Here is a 20,148-nt window from a genome sequence, read left to right as displayed (position 1 = left end):
CACAACAGTGTTTGTTTTCATTCAAAGGCTTTATGATTTTTCCTATAATGGTGGTCTCTAGTCAAAATGCCCGGGCCAATTTTCTGTCCCAGTCCAGCTCTGTATGCAGCTCATGTGCAGTCTGGTGTTACCTACATCTTCCTATTCAGAAGGCAGAATTTCCGAGTTCTGAGTACAATCGAGAGCACCACGACTGCAGTTTTTGTGTTGGATGTAAAAGGCGCACATGACGCTGTGACGTAGGCTAGAATCATGGCAGCAGTCAATGACGGTCCAGGCGTGGGATTTCTCTCGTGGAAATATGCACATTATCTTTTCCTTTCTATTGGTAGGTGGCACAGTGCACTTGTGGCAAGTAAGCAAGCTAGAAGACTGGCAAAGTTATGGAAGCAACACATTAACAAGAGAATTCTGAGTAAAACCAAAGTTACTTTCCCTAGTAACTAGTTACTTTGAAAGTAACGAGTAACTTGAAGTAACTGAGTTACTTTTGAGAGAAGTAACTAGTAATGTAACTAAGTTACTATTTTAAAGTAACTTACCCAACACTGGTCATATTTGGTTCATGTCCTGGGATTCATCTATTCTTGGGATAGATGACAGTGTGAAGGAATTCCCAAACCTGGGTGCATGGGTAACTTGCATTAAAAAAAACAAACAACAACAACTTTGAAGCAGCCATCAACAGACCTTAGACTGCTAGACAGTAGGGCTGCCACAAACGATTATTTTGATAGTCGACTAGTCACCGATTATTTTTGCGATTAGTCGACTAATCAGATCATCATCCATTGAACGTAAAAGTACAGCTTATTGCACCAGCAGCATCTGCTCTTATATAACTATCATTAGCTTACAGCTTTAAGTGTTTAAGGTCTGTGCTAACTAAAAATAAAGACAAGATGATAGTTTATTGAATTTTAATTAAATGTGCAGATTGTTTCGGTGGAGTTTAATAAACTCAGCCGATTTACTCAGGAACAAATAAAATACTGAAAAAAGCCAAACAATAACATTTTTAAGTTATCTAAGTGACTTATATATGTTTAACCTGAGTAGGGCGGTGGGTTTGAAAACGATCTGCCGGGAGTCCGGTGCTCTCATGGCCCCCGGCTAGCTATCGAGCTAGTGGGTAACAGATGTCTCCGAAAACGTCGGAGCGCTTTTGAAAATATGTGGTGTCTTGATAAACTGAGCAGATATTTGAGGTTTACACAGCTACATTCTCGCCTGAAAATATGTTAAATGTTTATTTTGTGACCCAGAAAGAATAATAAGAGTAACATTAAAACTAACTAGCTGCCGCCATTGTTGGAAACTGAGCTGGGCTGCGCTATGAATTCTGGGACAAAGCTTCTTCTTCTTCTTCTTCTTCTTCTTCTTCTTCTTCTTCTTCTTCGGGGTTTAACGGCAGCTGGCATCCTTGTACATGCAGTGCTGCCATCTTCTGTTTCAGTCCGTTATTACACTCTTAAATCCTACTACTTATTCCTGCGTCTTTTGGGATCTTACAAAGCTTCAAACGACGCGTCGACTATTAAATCAGTCGTCGACGATTTTGATAGTCGACGTAATCGTGACTAGTCGATTAATCGTGGCAGCCCTACTAGACAGAAATCCAGTTGCTGGCCTATGAGTTCTGCAAGGGCTGAGCCATGCATCCTAAAATTTTTAAACAAAAGAAAAGAAAAGGCAAAGGTCAGTAAAGTAAGATGTAAACATACACGGCAGACCCAGTGGCATTTTGATACTGTTTATTAATACTTAGCCGGTTGCTGTTTACAACGCACACAGAGCTGCAGCTCTCCCGCTGCCCGCTCAACATTACCACAACAACCACAACCACAGGACCCAGTACAATATTTAATTCGGCGGGGCGTGATTGCGGATGCTGTGCAGGTGCGTCCGGGGCCTTGAGTGCCAAAATGAATTAATTATTAATCATTAAATGATTAAATGTGTAATTAATTATACAAATTGGAATAATCAGTTAAACAAATATGTTATTATTTAATGGTCATTCATTTAATTTAAAATGTTTAATTATTGTTGTTGGATTTGTATTGTTGATTATCATTTATGCTTAGAAATATCTACTTATATATGCTTAGAGTTTTATAATTAGTTGTAGATTGATAGAGGTTTGATGCTTAGTAGTCTGCAGAGACATTGTGTGCATTCCAGAGTGCTCTGGGAGCATGGGAGAGGTCGTACCTTGTCTTATTGTTTTATGGTAGGATAAATGTATCTATATCTGTTTTAGTCTAAGTGCCTTTTGTTTAGATGAACTGCTGGACTTCCAGACCAGCAGGTTTAGGGAAGTCATTTATGGGGTCACACTCTGACCCCACACACACACACACTTACAAAACCACAGGCAAGGTACTCTTTGTGTGTATGTAGACGTCATATGTTAATGAACCTATGTATATTCATGTAACCTCCATAAAAGAGCAGTGTTACGGGGGAGCGCACGAGAGCAACTGGGGTCAAGCGAAGGAACGGCGCTTGTCCGGTTCTCTCCCGTGCACGAGAAACATGAAGAACTTTGCCTACTCGTGTCTTGCTTTGCTGTGTAATTACATTGTCTTCAACGTTCCAGTGCATAGGGTTAAGCTACAAACCTATCAATTGTATTTAATTCCATTTGTAATTAATTAATGATACATTTAATTTTTTATACTGTGGTGGACCACCAGGTGTCTCCAGTGTGAGGGGAAGTGAGAGGGTTAGGTTTTGGTGCCTTGAGTGTTTAGTTGTGATAAGCCGAGATTAAAGTTGGAGTGAAATACTGGGATCTCTCGTGTTGTGCTTACAAACCTCCACAATACATTTAATTAGTGTGAATGCTTGAAAAGCATTCACAGTATTGTTGTTGTAATCTTTATTAGTGTGAATGCTTGAAAAGCATTCACAGTATTGTTCTTCTAATCTTTATTATTATTATTATTATTATTATTATATTTTATTCTGTATTCCGTACGTTTTTTGTAATCCTACTCCTTCAAAACCGTTCAACTTAGAAAAACCATTCCAACACCGTTAGATTCCTATTCTTTTGGACAACACTGCTTCCATTTTTCATATTTTTAACATTTATATTTTTAATTTTATTCAACTTTATTCAACAAAAATTTATAATGTATTTCAATGGGGAGACCCTTCAAATCCTCATTCAACTTACTCATTTTTAAACTCTTACTACTTCCACATACATTGACATAGAGCCACCATTCAAACTTTAAAACGAAGACAAGACATTCAACTATTCAACTTGCATTTATCTTTTCAATATCTATTATACTTTTTCTTCAGTTCCAGTTTAAGTTTCATGATGTTTTTTCACCCGTTTCAGAGTTTATAATGGGTGTGTATGGGACGGAATGTTGGGGCTAGAGTGAGACAGCTCAACTGCTAGAGTGAGAGGAGCAAAAAAATTAATCTTAAAATCTTTTTTAAAACTGCTGCTGTGTCCACAGCGTTTGCTCTACAGGTATGATTTTACCCTCAAAACGTAGCCATGGCTGTCCTCTTTCATCCAATGTGTTTACTATTGTACTAGGTGTTATGGTTCTTTCATAAATGTCACCAATGCACAGCCTCCTCCCTCCAACTCTTCCATAGACTCTAATGTTAAAATGGCTCAGAAGGTTCGTTTGAAAATCAGAAGAGCATGGTGTCTTTCCACTGTCACCACGTCCATATAATAAACTCCACAGGCATGAAAACTGAGAATTCGGTAGACTAGAAGCTGCTGTCGCTCACGGTGAAAGAATTTTGTCAATACGACTTGTACTTTTAATTTGGGAACGATTTGTTTCGGCCTGACTTTTCTGTTCATTTTAAGCAGCAAAAGTGAGGTGCATGTCTGTGTGCGTGTGTATGGAGCCATTGGGTGCAGTCACTATAGCAACCAGGCTCACACCTGCCTGCTTAACGAGCTCTGCCTGCCACTGTACCAAGATTCATCTTAAACACTTCTCTTTCAACTGCTGCTGTGTCCACAGTGTTACAGCCATCATTTTACCCTCAAAACGTCGCCATCGTTGTTCTTTTTCCAACATCTTGTCTTTCAAAGCTCAGAGATGTAAACTTTTTAAACTGTGTGGATCAAAGTGGAGGGATCACATTTGAGTCATTCAGTGATTCAAAGAATATGACCTTTTAATATTCTTTCAGATGTTTTCTGACTCTAAATGTTCTTTTCTCATTTCTTAGGTTTTTCTAATTTACAATTAAAACATTTTCAGTTTTTTTCCAACTCCTTCTTCTGTGTAACCTTCAGCTTTTAGCAGTTCAGCACCTTTGTTTTCAGGTTAAATTCGGGGGTTTTTTTGTTTTTTTTTAATCTCATTCAATATTTTTAACTCAAAATTCAGCAATTAATTCATTTCAGTGCATACATTCAGATTCAAGCATTCACACTGCAGTTTCTTCAGAAAATGCACTTTCTAGTTATTATTATTATATTTTATTCTGTATTCCGTACGTTTTTTGTAATCCTACTCCTTCAAAACCGTTCAACTTAGAAAAACCATTCCAACACCGTTAGATTCCTATTCTTTTGGACAACACTGCTTCCATTTTTCATATTTTTAACATTTATATTTTTAATTTTATTCAACTTTATTCAACAAAAATTTATAATGTATTTCAATGGGGAGACCCTTCAAATCCTCATTCAACTTACTCATTTTTAAACTCTTACTACTTCCACATACATTGACATAGAGCCACCATTCAAACTTTAAAACGAAGACAAGACATTCAACTATTCAACTTGCATTTATCTTTTCAATATCTATTATACTTTTTCTTCAGTTCCAGTTTAAGTTTCATGATGTTTTTTCACCCGTTTCAGAGTTTATAATGGGTGTGTATGGGACGGAATGTTGGGGCTAGAGTGAGGCAGCTCAACTGCTAGAGTGAGAGGAGCAAAAAAAATAATCTTAAAATCTTTTTTAAAACTGCTGCTGTGTCCGCAGCGTTTGCTCTACAGGTATGATTTTACCCTCAAAACGTAGCCATGGCTGTCCTCTTTCATCCAATGTGTTTACTATTGTACTAGGTGTTATGGTTCTTTCATAAATGTCACCAATGCACAGCCTCCTCCCTCCAACTCTTCCATAGACTCTAATGTTAAAATGGCTCAGAAGGTTGGTTTGAAAATCAGAAGAGCATGGTGTCTTTACACTGTCACCACGTCCATATAATAAACTCCACAGGCATGAAAACTGAGAATTCAGTAGACTAGAAGCTGCTGTCGCTCACGGTGAAAGAATTTCGTCAATACGATTTGTACTTTTCATATGGGAACGATTTGTTTCGGCCTGACTTTTCTGTTCATTTTAAGCAGCAAAAGTGAGGTGCATGTCTGTGCAGGCTCACACCTGCCTGCTTAACGAGCTCTCTCTCACTCTGCCAAGGTTAAACCTAAAAATGTTAGATTGTAGTAAGATTAACTTTTTCAAAAGTACAATAAGACAGATTTGACAGGGTTTTGCCACAGATTAATAGTTTGTCACTAGTTAGTATATGCCAACTAAGTAGAGCATTGTGATTGGCACAAAGGTTTTTCAGATCTGGGCAGTTGGAGTCAGTTGATGACTTCAAAATCATCCTTTCTGACTGGATAATTAAAGCTCTCAGCATCTATCGGTCTGTAGTTAATTTCCCCACCTTTTAACTAACATTTAACTAACCTAATCTCATTTAATGTCTCTGTTTATAGTCTGTATAGTTTATCTCCCCACGAATACACTCAAAGTAGTCTTAAAATAAAACCCACAAAACAGTTCAAGATTTAATACTTTTTATTTGCTCATTTAATGCCAGTTGCCCTGTTTTTCTGTATGTCACTCATTCGCTTATACTTGGGCAAAAAGGACCAATTTGTACACTAGTATAGTGTATTTTTTCCCTCTATCTCTCTATGTCTGTCACACACAGAGACCAACACACAGACATGTATATGCTCATTATTGCTGTTCAAACTGATGGTCAAATTTCCAAGCACCACCTGAACGCCTCATCTGTTTTTAACCTATCACTGGACCAACTGTCGTCATTCCGCTTTGCTCTCTGCTGTGGTAAGTACAGTACACTCAGTACTGCAGTGTTTTATTTTTATGATGGAAAAAATACATGTTTGACATTTAAACTCACATATCAAGTCCAACAGAGTTAAAAACAATTCAAAGAAGAAAGAAAGAAAAAAGAATAACCTTCGCTATCATTTATATACGTTTATTACGTTTTGCTGTTAGCAGCAGTGCTAACGCTAGCTTCAATGCTAATGCTAGCAACAATGCTAACGCTAGCTATAGTGCTAACACTAGCCTTAGCAGTTGTTAACTGACAAAAATAATATTCCTGTGATATTTCTTGCTGGTCAGTGAGACAAAAGTAAGAAATTAGCTTTATTATTGCCATTGTGGCTCAGTTTTAACAGTAAGAGTGCTAGCGCTAGCAGCATTGCTAGTGCTAGCAGCATTGCTAGCGCTAGCAGCATTGCTAACGCTAGCTGCAATGCTAACGCTAGCTGCAATGCTAACACTAACTGAAGTGCTAATGCTAGCCGGAATGCTAGCGCTAGCAGCAATGCTAAGGCTAGTAACAGTCTAACAGTAGCCTTACATAAGTGGCAATACTTCAGTTAACTAGTTTGAATTGTAAAATGACTGCTGTATCAGTTGGTGTGCTATATTACTCTATAATTACCCTGCTGACTAGAAGTTCAGTGTATCATGTCGTGTGGGCTTTGTATTTCTGTTAGTCTGATAACACTGTACAGACAACTAACGTATTATTTCTCGTTTCTTTCAGGAACCTGACTGACACTGTGCTTTGCCTGGTAGGTGTGCACATACTGTAAGAGAAGTAGACCAAAATAAAAAAAATAATATGACTAATATAAGCTGTAAAGTGATGGGTTCAAACTTTGTGCTAGACCTTTTAAACACAATTTTATAATAAATACACATAAGTGCAGCTTAACAATTGGGCTAAAATATTTTTTTCGTACATTTTTGTAGTCACACTACATGTGATTAATTAATGATTCACTCAATCATATTTGTATTTAAAAATATTATTGCTGAATTTAATTAAATATTTATTCTTTTAAAAAGTGCCCAATTATGCAACTTTTTGCACATGGCAGCCGACAACAGTTTAGCTTGAATATTTGTTTTGTCCTTTTGCAGTAGTCACATTTAGTTCATACAATTACCATGTGATATAATTTTAATAAAATTATTTTTTTTTCTTGTTTTTTGTTCAGAGTGTGTAGAAGAAGAAGAACAAGGACCAGATCTCCAGTCTTCTCTCTCACATCCCAACCCCCCAACCCCTCTATCCTCTGTCCTGCTCCACCTATTGTCTCTGCCTTCTTTCCATCTGTATTTCACTCTGTGGTTTGTGAGAAATTTTGCCAAACCAACAATCCTTTTGCGGTTTGATTTAAAGCCGTGTCTCTCCTGCTCTGTCTGTTCTCTCTGCTAAATTTTCTCTCTACCTGTTTTTCACTCTTGGCTTGCTGCTGAAAAACGCCAAGCCAACAAAGCAATAAAGAGTGCATATTTTGCCTCAACCTATGAACAAACTGAACAAACAAAGAAAAATCTGCGGTTTGATTTAAAGCCGTGTCTCTCCTGCTCTGTCTGTTCTCACTGCTAAATTTTCTCTCTACCTGTTTTTCACTCTTGGCTTGCTGCTGAAAAACGCCAAGCCATTAAAGCAATAAAGAGTGCATATATTGCCTCTACCTGAGAACAAACTGAACAAACAAAGAAAACTAATTCACGGTTTGATTGTGATTTCCCAGCCGTGTCTCTCCTGCTCTGCCTGTTCTCTCTTCTAAATTTTCTCTCTACCTGTTTTTCACTCTTGGCTTGCTGCTGAAAAATGCCAAGCCAATAAAGAGAGTGCATAATATTCTCTCAACTGAAGAACAAACTGTCAAACGAAAGACAACTGTTTAAGACAAATAAAAACTGAAATATAAAAACAAAGACAACATCTCCTGGTGTGTGCCACTCTTATCTTGTGAACATATTTTCTAAAGACTAAGAAACACTTGCAGGTGTGTGAAAATGCCAAGGAAGCAGAAAAAGTCACAAGCTGCAAAACAACACTGGAAGAAGTTTCATGAGTTTCACAAAGTACCAACATGTGAACAAGCTGAGTTTGATTTTCCTCAGAGCTCTGCAGAAGACAGTGTGTCTACAAAGACCAATTCTGACAGTGTCAAACAGGCAGGTCAACATGTTCCTGCACATGTACAACAGGTATCTTATGCTGATGCTGTAAAGAGTGGACTGCAGCATAAAGTTAATGAACAACATGAGGTGTCAAGTGCCCCACAGGTGGGTTATGCTGACTTTTTGAAAAGAGGCTGTCACAGTGATGTGGCAGGACCATCTCATGCAGAAAGAGTGAACCTTGAAAACCAGCCCTCTATTACACTTGTCTGTGCATCTCACAGCCAGGCACATCCTAAATATGGAGACTCCAGAAACAAGCAGTGCACATGCAACTCACTCACATTTCTTGCATTCCTTCATGAGAATGAAAACATGACTACAGCTGACCTTAATCTGGTCTTGGATAAAGGTGATGTGATGTACAAAGAGGCCAAGAAAAGATTTCCTAAAAATATTCATTTGGCAACCGATGAGCTGCCAGACAAAGTTGATGCTCGCTGGTCTATGTATGATGTCAACATGACACAGCCTTCCCGGTATGGGACATTTGAAGAACCTCCAGAGGAGGCAGTAGATACCTTTCTCAGCTTAGAAGCAGGACTGAGCTGCCTGTTGTCAGATGTGCAGTATGCCTTATTGATTATGAGTGGATTGTGTATCGCAGTGTTCAGATCCACATCAGGCAAATATGGTTTCTTTGATCCACACTCCAGAACACCCAGTGGTCTTCCTCTATTACTACAGTCACGTAATCGTGGTACAGCAGTGATGCTGAAATTCACACTCCTCAGTGACATGATTAAGAGGATCCAAGATTCTTATGAAATGATGGAGATATCACCCTCTTGTAACTATGAACTGAAGCCTGTGCAGTTCTACAGTATGAGCACAGTCAACCTGAGTGATACTATCACAGACACAGTCTGCAGACCAACAGCTGCCACTGCTGTGGCATCTACTCACTCTGATACAACTGTTGATGAAGCAAACTCCTCTACTCCAAGGAGAAACACAACGACTGATCTGACTGAGAACATCTTTTGTCAAATGTCCATTTGTACGCCACCGGTGAAACAAAAAGAAGTTCACGTGACTCAGTTCACATCATATGAAGATCAGAATGAACCTCCTAATATACCAACTGAAGAACTATGCAGTGAATTAAGTTTCCTTCCATCAAGGGATGCTTTTTTATGTCAATCAAATGCTGCAATAACAAATGTTGCTTCCTGTGATCTTTCTGATATAGTTTTACAAAAACTGAAAAAAGTTAATAAACAACAAAGGCACAAAATGAAAAGAAGATTAATGGCATCAGAGAAACCCAGAAATCAGAGAAAAGAAAACCAAAAAAGGAAAGAACGACAAAAGTATGCTTCAAACAAAGAGTACAAAGAAAAGAAAAAGTCTTGCACAAGCGAGGCATATAAAAACAATCCTGAAGTCAGACAGAAAAAACAACAGTATATGAAAAGACGTTACTGTGAAAATGATGAATTCAGACAGAAACAACAGAGATATATTAGAAGACGTTACTGTGAAAATGATGAATTCAGAAAGAAACAAAAACAATATGTTAAAAAACGTTTTTCTGAGAATGCTACAGTTAGAAAGAAACAACAACAATATATTAAAAGACGCTACTGTGAGAACGATGAATTCAGAAAGAAACAACAACAATATATTAAAAGACGCTACTGTGAGAACGATGAATTCAGAAAGAAACAACAACAATATATTAAAAGACGCTACTGTGACAATGCTGAATTTAGACAAAAACAAAAAAACTATATAACTAAAAGGTATCAAGAAAACCCAGAATTCAGAGAGAGACAGAGATCTCGAGTGACTCAGCGTTATGCACGTGACAATGCATTCAGAGTAAGACACAGACAACTAATGAAACAACTAATGCGAGACAGGTATCAAAGTAATCTTGCATTCAGGATTATGCACAACATGAGATGTGCAATGAAAATAAAAAGGAAATACAGATGGGTGAACAGACAAACCCAAGAGAGTGACAACAGTGTGATCAACGAGGCCATATCTGTGTTCAAATCACAAATCAAAGCTGGACCATCATACCCATGTACTGTATGCTTCAAGGCTTCATTTCCAAACCAAGTGCGACCCTGCACAAGGTCAAAGTATGTCAAAAACCCACATGTAGTTACAACATGTTTGACTGGAAGATTTGTTCATGTTTGTGATGAAAACTGCAGAAATGAGCAGTGCAATGTTCCCGATGAGAGAAAGAGAGAGTGGATTTGTCACACCTGCCACAATCATCTTAAAAATGGATCCATGCCAGCGCTTGCTGTTGCCAATAAACTGGATCTTGCTGATACTCCACCTGAACTGTCTGATCTCAACATACTGGAGAGACATCTCATAGCCAAGTGCATACCATTTGCCAAGATCATTCCTCTTCCCAAAGGCAGACAAAGAGCAATTAGAGGAAATGTGGTCTGTGTCCCATCAGAGGTACAGGAAACTGTTGAAACACTACCTCGATTGAGAATTAATTCTCAGGTGATCAGAGTAAAATTGAAGAGACGCTTGTCTTACAAAGGTCATCAGCTGTTTCAGACTGTAAGCTGGTCTAAACTTGTGCAAGCACTGCATAAACTCAAGCAGATTCATCCACAGTATAAGGATGTGAGCATCAGAGATGATGCTGAGCTGTGTGATCCAACTCTTCCTGATGAAGATGATGAGGATGATGATGATGAAAACATGAATGAGGACGATTATGATGAGGCTGATTTAATGGAAATTGACAGCTGTGAGAAAAATGCACTGAGTGAAGCACAAAATATAAATGAACAGGACATTGACATGTTACCCTGTGATGGTGAACAATCGCATGAACAGATGAGAGATGATTCAGAGCAAGCAGATGGACTGACTAATGGTGGTTTTGCACTCGAGTCCTGTTTGCAGCCCCCTGATGTGGCTGAGGAGATATTATGTTTCAGTGAAGGAATCTACTCTGTTGCTCCTGCAGAGAGAAACAATCCAATAAGTTTTTTCAAAACACCTAAACTGGAGGCCATGGCCTTCCCTGTGCAGTTTCCTACAGGCCAAAACACACTTGATGAAAGAAGGCTGATCAAAGTATCCCCCAGTGGGTATTTCAAATCAAGACTTTTCTGCATTGATGATCGTTTTGCCAAAGACACAAACTATTTATTCTTTGCACAGTTTGTGACTGAAATACACTTGGCTACATCCAGCATGACAGTACAGTTAAGGAAGGCAAAGCCTCTGACCAGAGATGGTAGAAAAATAACCTCAGGCATGTTACAAGATAAACATGAGGTGGAGAAACTGGTGCGAAATAAAGATGCAGTGAGATTCATGCAGCCTCTGAGAGGAACCCCAGCCTATTGGGAGAAAACAACAAGAGATCTTTTTGCCATGATCAGACAGTTGGGAACTCCCACGTTCTTTTGCACATTTTCAGCTGCTGAAATGCGCTGGCCTGAAGTGATCGAGGCAATAACAAGGCAGCAAGGTGAACAAGTGAATTTTGAAGGACTCGACTGGTCAGCAAAGTGTGACATCCTGAGAAGCAATCCTGTCACAACAATGCGCATGTTTGACAAGAGAGTTGAAGCATTATTCAGAGATTTACTCTTATCTCCCGCAGAGCCACTTGGCAAAGTCATTGACTACTTTTACAGAGTTGAGTTTCAGCACAGAGGAAGCCCACACATACACTGCCTCCTGTGGGTAGAAGGTGCTCCTGTGTTTGAGGAGGATGATGAGCAAACTGTTCTTGATTTTATAAACAAATACATCACAGCTCAGCTGCCTGATCCACATAAACAACCTGAACTGTACAAAAAAGTAACAGAAGTGCAAAAACACAGTAAGAACCACACAAAGACGTGCTTTAGGAGTTTAAGCTCCGGGTGCCGTTTTGGTTTTCCCAAACCACCCTGCAATGAGACAATGATCACAAGACCCAGTGAGGATGATGCACTGGAAGTAGAAACGGCAAAGAACAAGCTCAGACCACTGAACCAGCTGCTGAATGAACCTGAAACTGCTTCCATGAGTTTAGAGCAGCTCTTGGAAAGATGCAAGTTGACACATGCAGAATATGAGAGATACCTGAATAAAATGAACATGAGGAGTACAATCATACTAAAGCGTGATCCAAAAGACTCTTGGATAAACGGCTATAATCCACATCTGCTTGAAGCCTGGAACAGTAATATCGACATAAGCTTTGTTTTAGATGCTTTTGGTGCTGCAAATTATTTAATGAAATATATATCAAAAAAAGAGGGCGGGCTATCTGAGTACCTGAAAACTGTCATTGAGAACTCCAATAAGGACAGTGTAAATGAGTGCGATGAAATGAGAGCCGTCATGCAGGCATATTCAAAGAAGCGAGAGATCAGTGCACAGGAGTGTGTTGCTCGTGCATGTGGTCTTCACATGAAGCAATGCTCACGTGCTGTAATATTCATTCCAACTGATGATAATCCTGTGAAAATGAGTCGTCCCCTGTCAGTTCTGGACAACACAACACCTGAGTCTTCCAATGTTTGGATGACATCTTTGAATGACAAATACAAAGCCAGACCTGAAACACCAGAGTATGAGGAGATGTGCATGGCAGACTTTGCTGCTACTTGCAGGATTGTCTATGGCCAACAGAAAAAAGGTAAAGATGTTTTGCCCCTTCTCAATGAGATGGGGTTTGTGCAAAGGCGCAAAAACAATAAGCCTGCTATCATCAGATTTCACCGCTGCTCACAAGAAAAACATCCAGAGCAATATTACGGAAGACTGCTTAAACTGTACCTTCCTCATCGTTCAGACCACGAACTGAAAACACCATCGTTGCCAACCTATCAGGCTTTCTATGGTGCTGGCTGTGTACAGCTACCAGGTACTGACCATCTTGAGTACGTGCAACACATTGTCAAAAGAAACAGAGAAAAATATGAGAAAAACAGTGAGGAGATCGAGAGCGCTGTTGAGGAATATGAGCAGAACAGAGGTGTGACTGACGAATGGTGTAATCTGGCACCTGAATCAGATCTCGTAAGGTTGCCACTTGTTGAACAAGAAAGAGAGCGAGACAATGAAAATGAACAGGAAGATGTGCCCGACTACAGCCGTCAGGCTGATGCTTCAACAGAAGTCAGAGCCATCAGGGAACCCCCTGCTATTGATCCCACATTGTTACGTCAGATGTTTCAGAATCTGAACAAGAAGCAAGCCTGCATATTTTATGCAGTTAGAGACTGGTGCATTAAAAGAGTCTGTGCTCTAAATCCAGAGCAGTTTTTCTTTTATATTAATGGTGGTGCTGGAACAGGAAAATCACATCTTATCAAATGCATCTACTCAGAAGCATCTAAGATACTGAGCAAAGTGCCCAGATATGCAGACGACGTTGACATATCAAAACCCACTGTCCTGTTAACTGCTTTCACTGGGACTGCAGCTTTTAACATTTCTGGAACAACACTGCATTCTCTTCTCAAGCTGCCTAGAAGCTTAAAACCTCCCATTCAGGGACTTGGCAATCAGCTGGATGAAGTCAGATCAGAACTTTTGAATGCTGAAATAATCGTCATTGACGAAGTGTCTATGGTGTCAAGACATCTGTTTGCATATGTAGATGCAAGACTCAAACAGATCAAAGGGACTCGGAGACCCTTTGGAGGCATGTCAGTCATTGCTGTCGGAGACTTCTATCAGCTACCCCCAGTGCGACAGTCTAAACCTCTCTGTGTGCACGACCCGTCTGAGATCGACCTGTGGCGGGAGCATTTTCAGATGATCACTCTGACTGAGATTATGCGTCAGAAAGATGATGTTGTCTTTGCAGAGATGCTGAACAGAATTCGTGTGAAAGGAAAGTTGGATGAGCTTTGCGAAGCAGATAGAAATTTGTTGTCACAGGCCATAACTGAACCAGCCCATTGTCCAACTGATGCGTTGCACATTTTTGCAACTAATAAAGAAGTGGATGCACACAACTCTGCAACACTGGCTCTGCTCCACACTCATATCATTGACATCCATGCAGATGATTATAGAAAAGATCCTAGAACTGGCAGAATGGCACTTCAAGACAGACCGTTGAAAGGAGGTAAAAACGAGTTACCAGACACACTGAAAGTTGCAGAAGGAGCTCGTGTCATGCTCACCAGAAACATTGACATACAAAATGGTTTGGTTAATGGAGCTTTTGGAATACTACTTAGAGTAGTTCACTCTGAAAACGACCAACACATCATCAAGCTTGGACTTAAAATGGATAATGAGACATCTGGAAAGAATAACCGCACACCAGCAGACGACATGGTGTACATTGAGAGAGCAGAGGAGAATCTGAAGCAGAAAGGAGTGGTACGAAGACAGTTCCCAGTGAAGCTGGCCTTTGCATGTACAATACATAAGGTACAGGGTATGACAACTACATCAGCTGTTGTCTCTCTTAAGAGCATTTTTGAGCCCGGCATGGCCTACGTAGCTGTCAGTAGAGTGACGTCTCTCAGTGGACTGTATCTTCTTGATATGGAAGAGAAAAAAATATTCACCAACCCAGAAATCACTGCAGCGCTTGAGAACATGAGACAAGCCAACCTTGATGACATGATGCCTCTTCTACACGTGAGGCAAACACTGAGCAGGTCAGAGGTTTTCACCATTGTTCATCATAATACAGAGGGACTGCCAGCTCACATTAATGACATCAAAAGTCACCATGAATTGTGTCTAGCAGATGTTTTGTGCCTAACAGAAACACACCTGCGGGGCTCTTTTGTCGCAGAGAGTCTCCACTTGGAAAATTACAATTTGTTCAAACGCAACAGACACCTGTCCTACACAAACTTTCCCCAGATGGCAAACAGAAGTGGTGGTGGAGTTGCTGTTTATGTGAAAAGTGACATTCAAGTGCATGAAAAACAGTACATCCATAATGTAACTGACCTTGAATTTCTGGCTTTAAAGGTTGAAGCACCAGTCAGTGCTCTGATTGCAGTTGTATACAGACCTCCAGACTACACTCTGAGGCCATTCCTGAAAAACCTGGTAAGCCTATTAGACTCATTGGAGATCATGGACTGTCATCCCATCATAGTTTGTGGTGATTTTAATGAGAATGTTTTATCCAGTGCAAACAAACCAATCCTGGAGCTGTTTGAGTCTAGGGGATACGCACAGGTCATCACTGCCCCTACCACAGAGAAGAACACACTGCTTGACCTAATTTTCATTTCTCAGTCAGATCGATGTCTCCATTCTGGAGTCATGAAGACATACCATAGTTACCATGACCCAGTATACTGTGTATTGTCCTGTGATGATTCATGATCTAGATCTTTGAATACAGTAAGTAATTTCTATATTTTTGAATGACTTAAGAAAGTAGAGCGATATTTAAAAGTTGACGCCCTGCATTGCAGTATAATGTTTGAATTGTTTACATAAAATACAATTACATGAATTAAGTAATGATATCAGTAAAAGATGACAATTTTATTTATTACAGAAAATCTAAAATTCACTAACAGTAACCTATAAATGTCAGAAAAATCAAATATAGCAGTTTAAAATGAATAGTGTAGGCATATCCTCTCTGCAGCCAGGCTTCAACATCCTGCCAGGCTGCCCCAGTCTCACTGTGGCTGGGAGGGAGGGAGGGTGGACCAGAGGATTGCCTACACAACACATAAATGTTCAACAGCTTCTTCATTGTTTCTGAGAGAACAATAATGACTAAAGGTTGCTTTTTAAAAAAACAAACAAACAAACAAACAAACCTAATTACAGCAATAATGACAGTTAAGCCACTTTATGTGTGCCTCTATTTTGAAATACTATTTACAAAAATGTTATTATTTTGGTTTGTTATAAACTTTAAACTTTTTCAAAAGTATACGATTATATTTTTGGACAAATCTTTCGATGAAACATACATTTTTATGAGCTTTTATCATGTTTCGGCCAGTGCAATCATCAGGGTGGGTCTGGGTTGATAACTGCACATTTCTGGCCAGAAATGTTTCAGCAGTGTTACATAAGTAGTACATATGTAACACTTGCTTTCTGTTACCAGCTGATACCCTACATTTGTATAGACATTGGATGGTGTGAGGTTGGGGAGTTGAGTGGGGGGGGGGGGGGGGGTTTACGGTGGGAGCTGAGGGGGGGGAGGGTGTTAGGTTTCCTTTTTTCTTTTTCTTTTTTAAGAGAGACACAGTCCTCCTGTGTCTTCTCCAAGCTTCACATGTAAGATCCAACAGTGTGAAGCACATAGCAGCTAGAAACTGTAATGCCACAGATCAGAGAGGCTTCATCATCACCATCTTCATCGCCGTACGATCAGAGCGTGAGACTTCACATCTGGAGCACAGGAGACATTCTGTGATAAGTCCTCCTTCTAGCTTGTCCCACAAGCAGTCGGTGAGATTTACTCACAACAAAACGGGTTAATGACATAATTTCCATGAAAACATGTATTCATTCTTTGTAAAGTGTTTAAATTGTGTTTTCACTTGACCTTAGGAGTGTTAGAGTGTATTGTAATGTCTGTACTCAGGTGTTTCCCTCTGTGATCCATCCCCATCAGAGCTGAGACACTCAGGACTGAACAGACTGCACAGTTTCTGTGACCGAGCCTCCAAAACACCTTCTTTGAAACCACTCATGATAGAAGGGCTTCATATTTGCAGCAGCACTACTACAGGTATTCAGTTTATTACAGGATGTGTTTGTTTCTTAGGACCAGCTCTGAGTGCACACTACCTAACATATACACCTTTCTGTTCATTACAAACCAACTACTCTGGATCACACGGCCAGTTGGCAGGAATGTTGCTGCAGGAAAACATCCCTGGAGATCACCATCATTGTCAGACTGACTGTGCCTCCTCTGTGCAGTGTCAAGATCCTCCCTAAATGAGTGTGTAAGTTAACATTTTCATTATTTTATTCCCTTTGACAAGACAAGTATCACTGATATTTACATTTACAACTACATATGTTCCCGTTTTCTGCTCTTCTTTTAAAGTCCTCAGCTATCCTGCTTCTGTGCTGCTTGCCACACATCAAACACTGGCCGGATGACAGGGAGGATCCACTCTGAAGTCACTGGACATGATGAGGATCATATGGGACTTCATAGTTTCACAGAAACATTGTGCTCTGTGATTACAGGTTTTAAATGGACATAATGACTGCCTCTCTCTGATCAACAGGCTAAAGGATTGTTTTCATTGTTAGTGCTCTGTACAATGTATGCTTATTTAATATTTCATCACAGAGCAAACCTTTATTTATTTAACATTTTTTTATTTTGTTTTAATGTTGAATTAACTGTGGGGATTTTTTTAAGTGGGCACTTGGGATGTCATATGACCAGAAATGTGGTAACTGGAATTCAACAGTATGGAAGAAAAAATCTGCTGAGAACGAAACACATACAAAAACCCCCAAGAAAATTCAAATTCATTCCATGTAATCCAATCTAAAACATTTTAAACTGCTGAACAGCAACACAAACAGTGTTAAAAAACAGTGTTAACAGAATGATTATGATGATTTTGTACCAAAGTTTCAGGTCACATGGCACACCTAGTGTGTAGTGTGGGGTATCAGCTGGTAAGTATAGGTTTTTTCATATTTGTGTCCTTAGAGTTCAGATAGATAAAGACTTGTGTATAATAATTAGTCATAACCACAACTCAAAGTCAGGGACTAACTAAATTTGGGACTTTGTGTCTGAGCCCAGGTTAAAACAATGTGTAAAAAAGCATTTAGTGGCATGGCTGAACAATGCTGTATTGATACTTATTTATCCATGTTCACAAAAAGGACTAATGTGTTTATTTGATTATTTGCATGTGTTAAACTGTGTCACCACCTTAGGCTTTCATTTGAGTTTACTCACAAATCTCTATACAGTTCTCTTTTACCACTGTGTGGACTCTGTTTACATTAAAACATAAAGAAGAATGAGTAATAAAAAGATGTGTAGACAGATCAGAAGATTAAGTAGACCGATAGAAACAGCTGTTCAGCCATGTTCTAAGAAACCAACACAATTTAAAGGTTCAGGATTGTGGTTTTAAAAGTTGAATTTTCATGTATTTCATATGTTGCTCATTATTTTTTATTTAGTTATTTAATTTAGTTATTTTTCTTTATTCTACCAGTCCTTTTCAGAAAGAAGCTGTAAAATATGACTTAAGATTTTTATGTTATTTTCTATGACATACAAAACAAATTGATGTATGTAATACTATTAAACATGATATACACATGTGTATATGTCTGAAAAACATCATGCTGTATATTAAAGTTTGTATTTTCTGCAGAATGTTTGTTCTTCTTTTAAGTTCATTTCAATTAGAAGAATATGAACTTTTAATATTCATTCAGAGGTTTTCTGACTCTAAATGTTCTTTTCTCATTTCTTAGGGTTTTCTAATTTACATTTAAAACATTTTCAGCTTTTTTCCAACTTCTGCTTCTGTGTAACCTTCAGCTTTTAGCAGTTCAGCACCTTTGTTTTCAGGTTAAATTCGTTTTTTGTTTTTTTTTTTAATCTCATTCAATATTTTTAACTCAAAATTCAGCAATTAATTCATTTCAGTGCATACATTCAGATTCAAGCATTCACACTGCAGTTTCTTCAGAAAATGCACTTTCTAGTTAATTATTGATTTATTTCCAATTTTAATAAACTATTGAAACATTTAATCAATAATTTAATGATGTATTTAATTAATTCACATTGGCACTCCTGGCCCAGCTGCTGTGTTCATGAATTGGATTTTATTTCAATCTAACCCATCAAAGTCAGCGTGCAGGGTTAACGGTGATCAAGTCAAAACCATTACTTTTTACAGATAGCCAGTCTTTTAGTATGGAATGCCAGGACTGCCATAATGAATTAATTAAATACACCATTAAATAATTAATTAAGTGTGGCAATAATTAATTAAAATTGGAAATAATTAATTAAAATAGGAAATAATTAATTAAAAATGTTTTTGACACATTTAATTAATTAATTATTAACACATTTAACTAATTATTTAATGGTGTATTTAATTAATTCATTTTGGTACAGTTGACTCCTTCAGGTCTCACCATGAAAATTTTTTATCAACCTCACCCATCAAACCCAGGGGGCGGGGTTAACACTGATCGAGTCAAAACCATTGCTTTGGCCTGGTGGCCATTGTTTTTAGCACACAACAACTGGCATGTGGAAACTAACAGAACTGAACTTTGAAAAACCCTGTGTGGAGATACAGAAATTATTTTATTGGTGCCATATAATCTGCATCATTATAACTGCATTAATAACATTCTTTACAGCATTATTCCATTTAGTAATGGAATAATCCTGTGACACTAAGTCTACTCTTAGTGTTCTTTCAAATATAATATACTTAAAGGTCTCTATCATTCATGGGGTGACTTTTTTACTGACTGTTAATAAATACCATATTATGTGGGAAATAAATAAATGTGAGATTATTAAACTGACAATATCAATTTCCATATAAACACATTGCAACTTCCTCATTGCCTTATGTAAAAATTATCTTCCCTTTAGAGTATATAATGAACAATCAACAATGTTTCACAGTGTTTTATTTTTTATAGTTATTCTATAAATGGAATTAGTGAGGCAGATTTTTTTAATATGAGATAAAAACAATAAAGATGTGTAACATGAAGTCAGACTGCCAGGACATTCATGTAATTCTCGCAATTATTTTATAATATAGGTGCATCACAATATAGGTGCAAGGCTTCAGTTGGCTGTACATTAACCACTGTTGCCTGCAGATGTCACCCATGAGTGTAATTAATGAAGGTTAATGAACCAGTTTTTGACACAGTGGTTCAAAGAGGTTCAGAGCTTCATGAAACCTCTGTTTGCCATCACTAG

General features: G+C 38.5%; 1 protein-coding gene across 2 annotated transcripts; it reads left to right on the top strand.

Moving 5' to 3' along the window:
• Positions 1–5,717: 5,717 nt before the first annotated feature.
• Positions 5,718–18,595, top strand: LOC147336061 (uncharacterized). Of its 2 annotated transcripts, XM_086284954.1 has the most exons (6): positions 5,718–6,089; positions 6,826–6,853; positions 7,283–15,272; positions 16,813–16,929; positions 17,046–17,149; positions 17,254–18,595. In XM_086284954.1, exons 3-4 carry the CDS (start codon positions 8,094–8,096, stop codon positions 16,816–16,818), a joined length of 7,185 nt encoding a protein of 2,394 aa, XP_086141080.1. In that variant the 5' UTR covers positions 5,718–6,089; positions 6,826–6,853; positions 7,283–8,093; the 3' UTR covers positions 16,819–16,929; positions 17,046–17,149; positions 17,254–18,595. The 2 variants fall into 2 exon arrangements, with proteins under 2 accessions (XP_086141080.1, XP_086141077.1); XM_086284951.1 differs by lacking the exons at positions 16,813–16,929; positions 17,046–17,149; positions 17,254–18,595 and having other exon boundaries at positions 7,283–16,341.
• Positions 18,596–20,148: the final 1,553 nt, after the last annotated feature.

Source organism: Aulonocara sp. 'chitande type north' Nkhata Bay, linkage group LG3, assembly GCF_057382095.1.
Source record: "Aulonocara sp. 'chitande type north' Nkhata Bay isolate Kocher_YH1m ecotype deep benthic linkage group LG3, A_spYH_male_GT1.1, whole genome shotgun sequence".
In the NCBI taxonomy this organism is placed as follows: Eukaryota; Metazoa; Chordata; class Actinopteri; order Cichliformes; family Cichlidae; genus Aulonocara; species Aulonocara sp. 'chitande type north' Nkhata Bay.
This window is presented reverse-complemented; position numbering and strand designations above follow the sequence as displayed.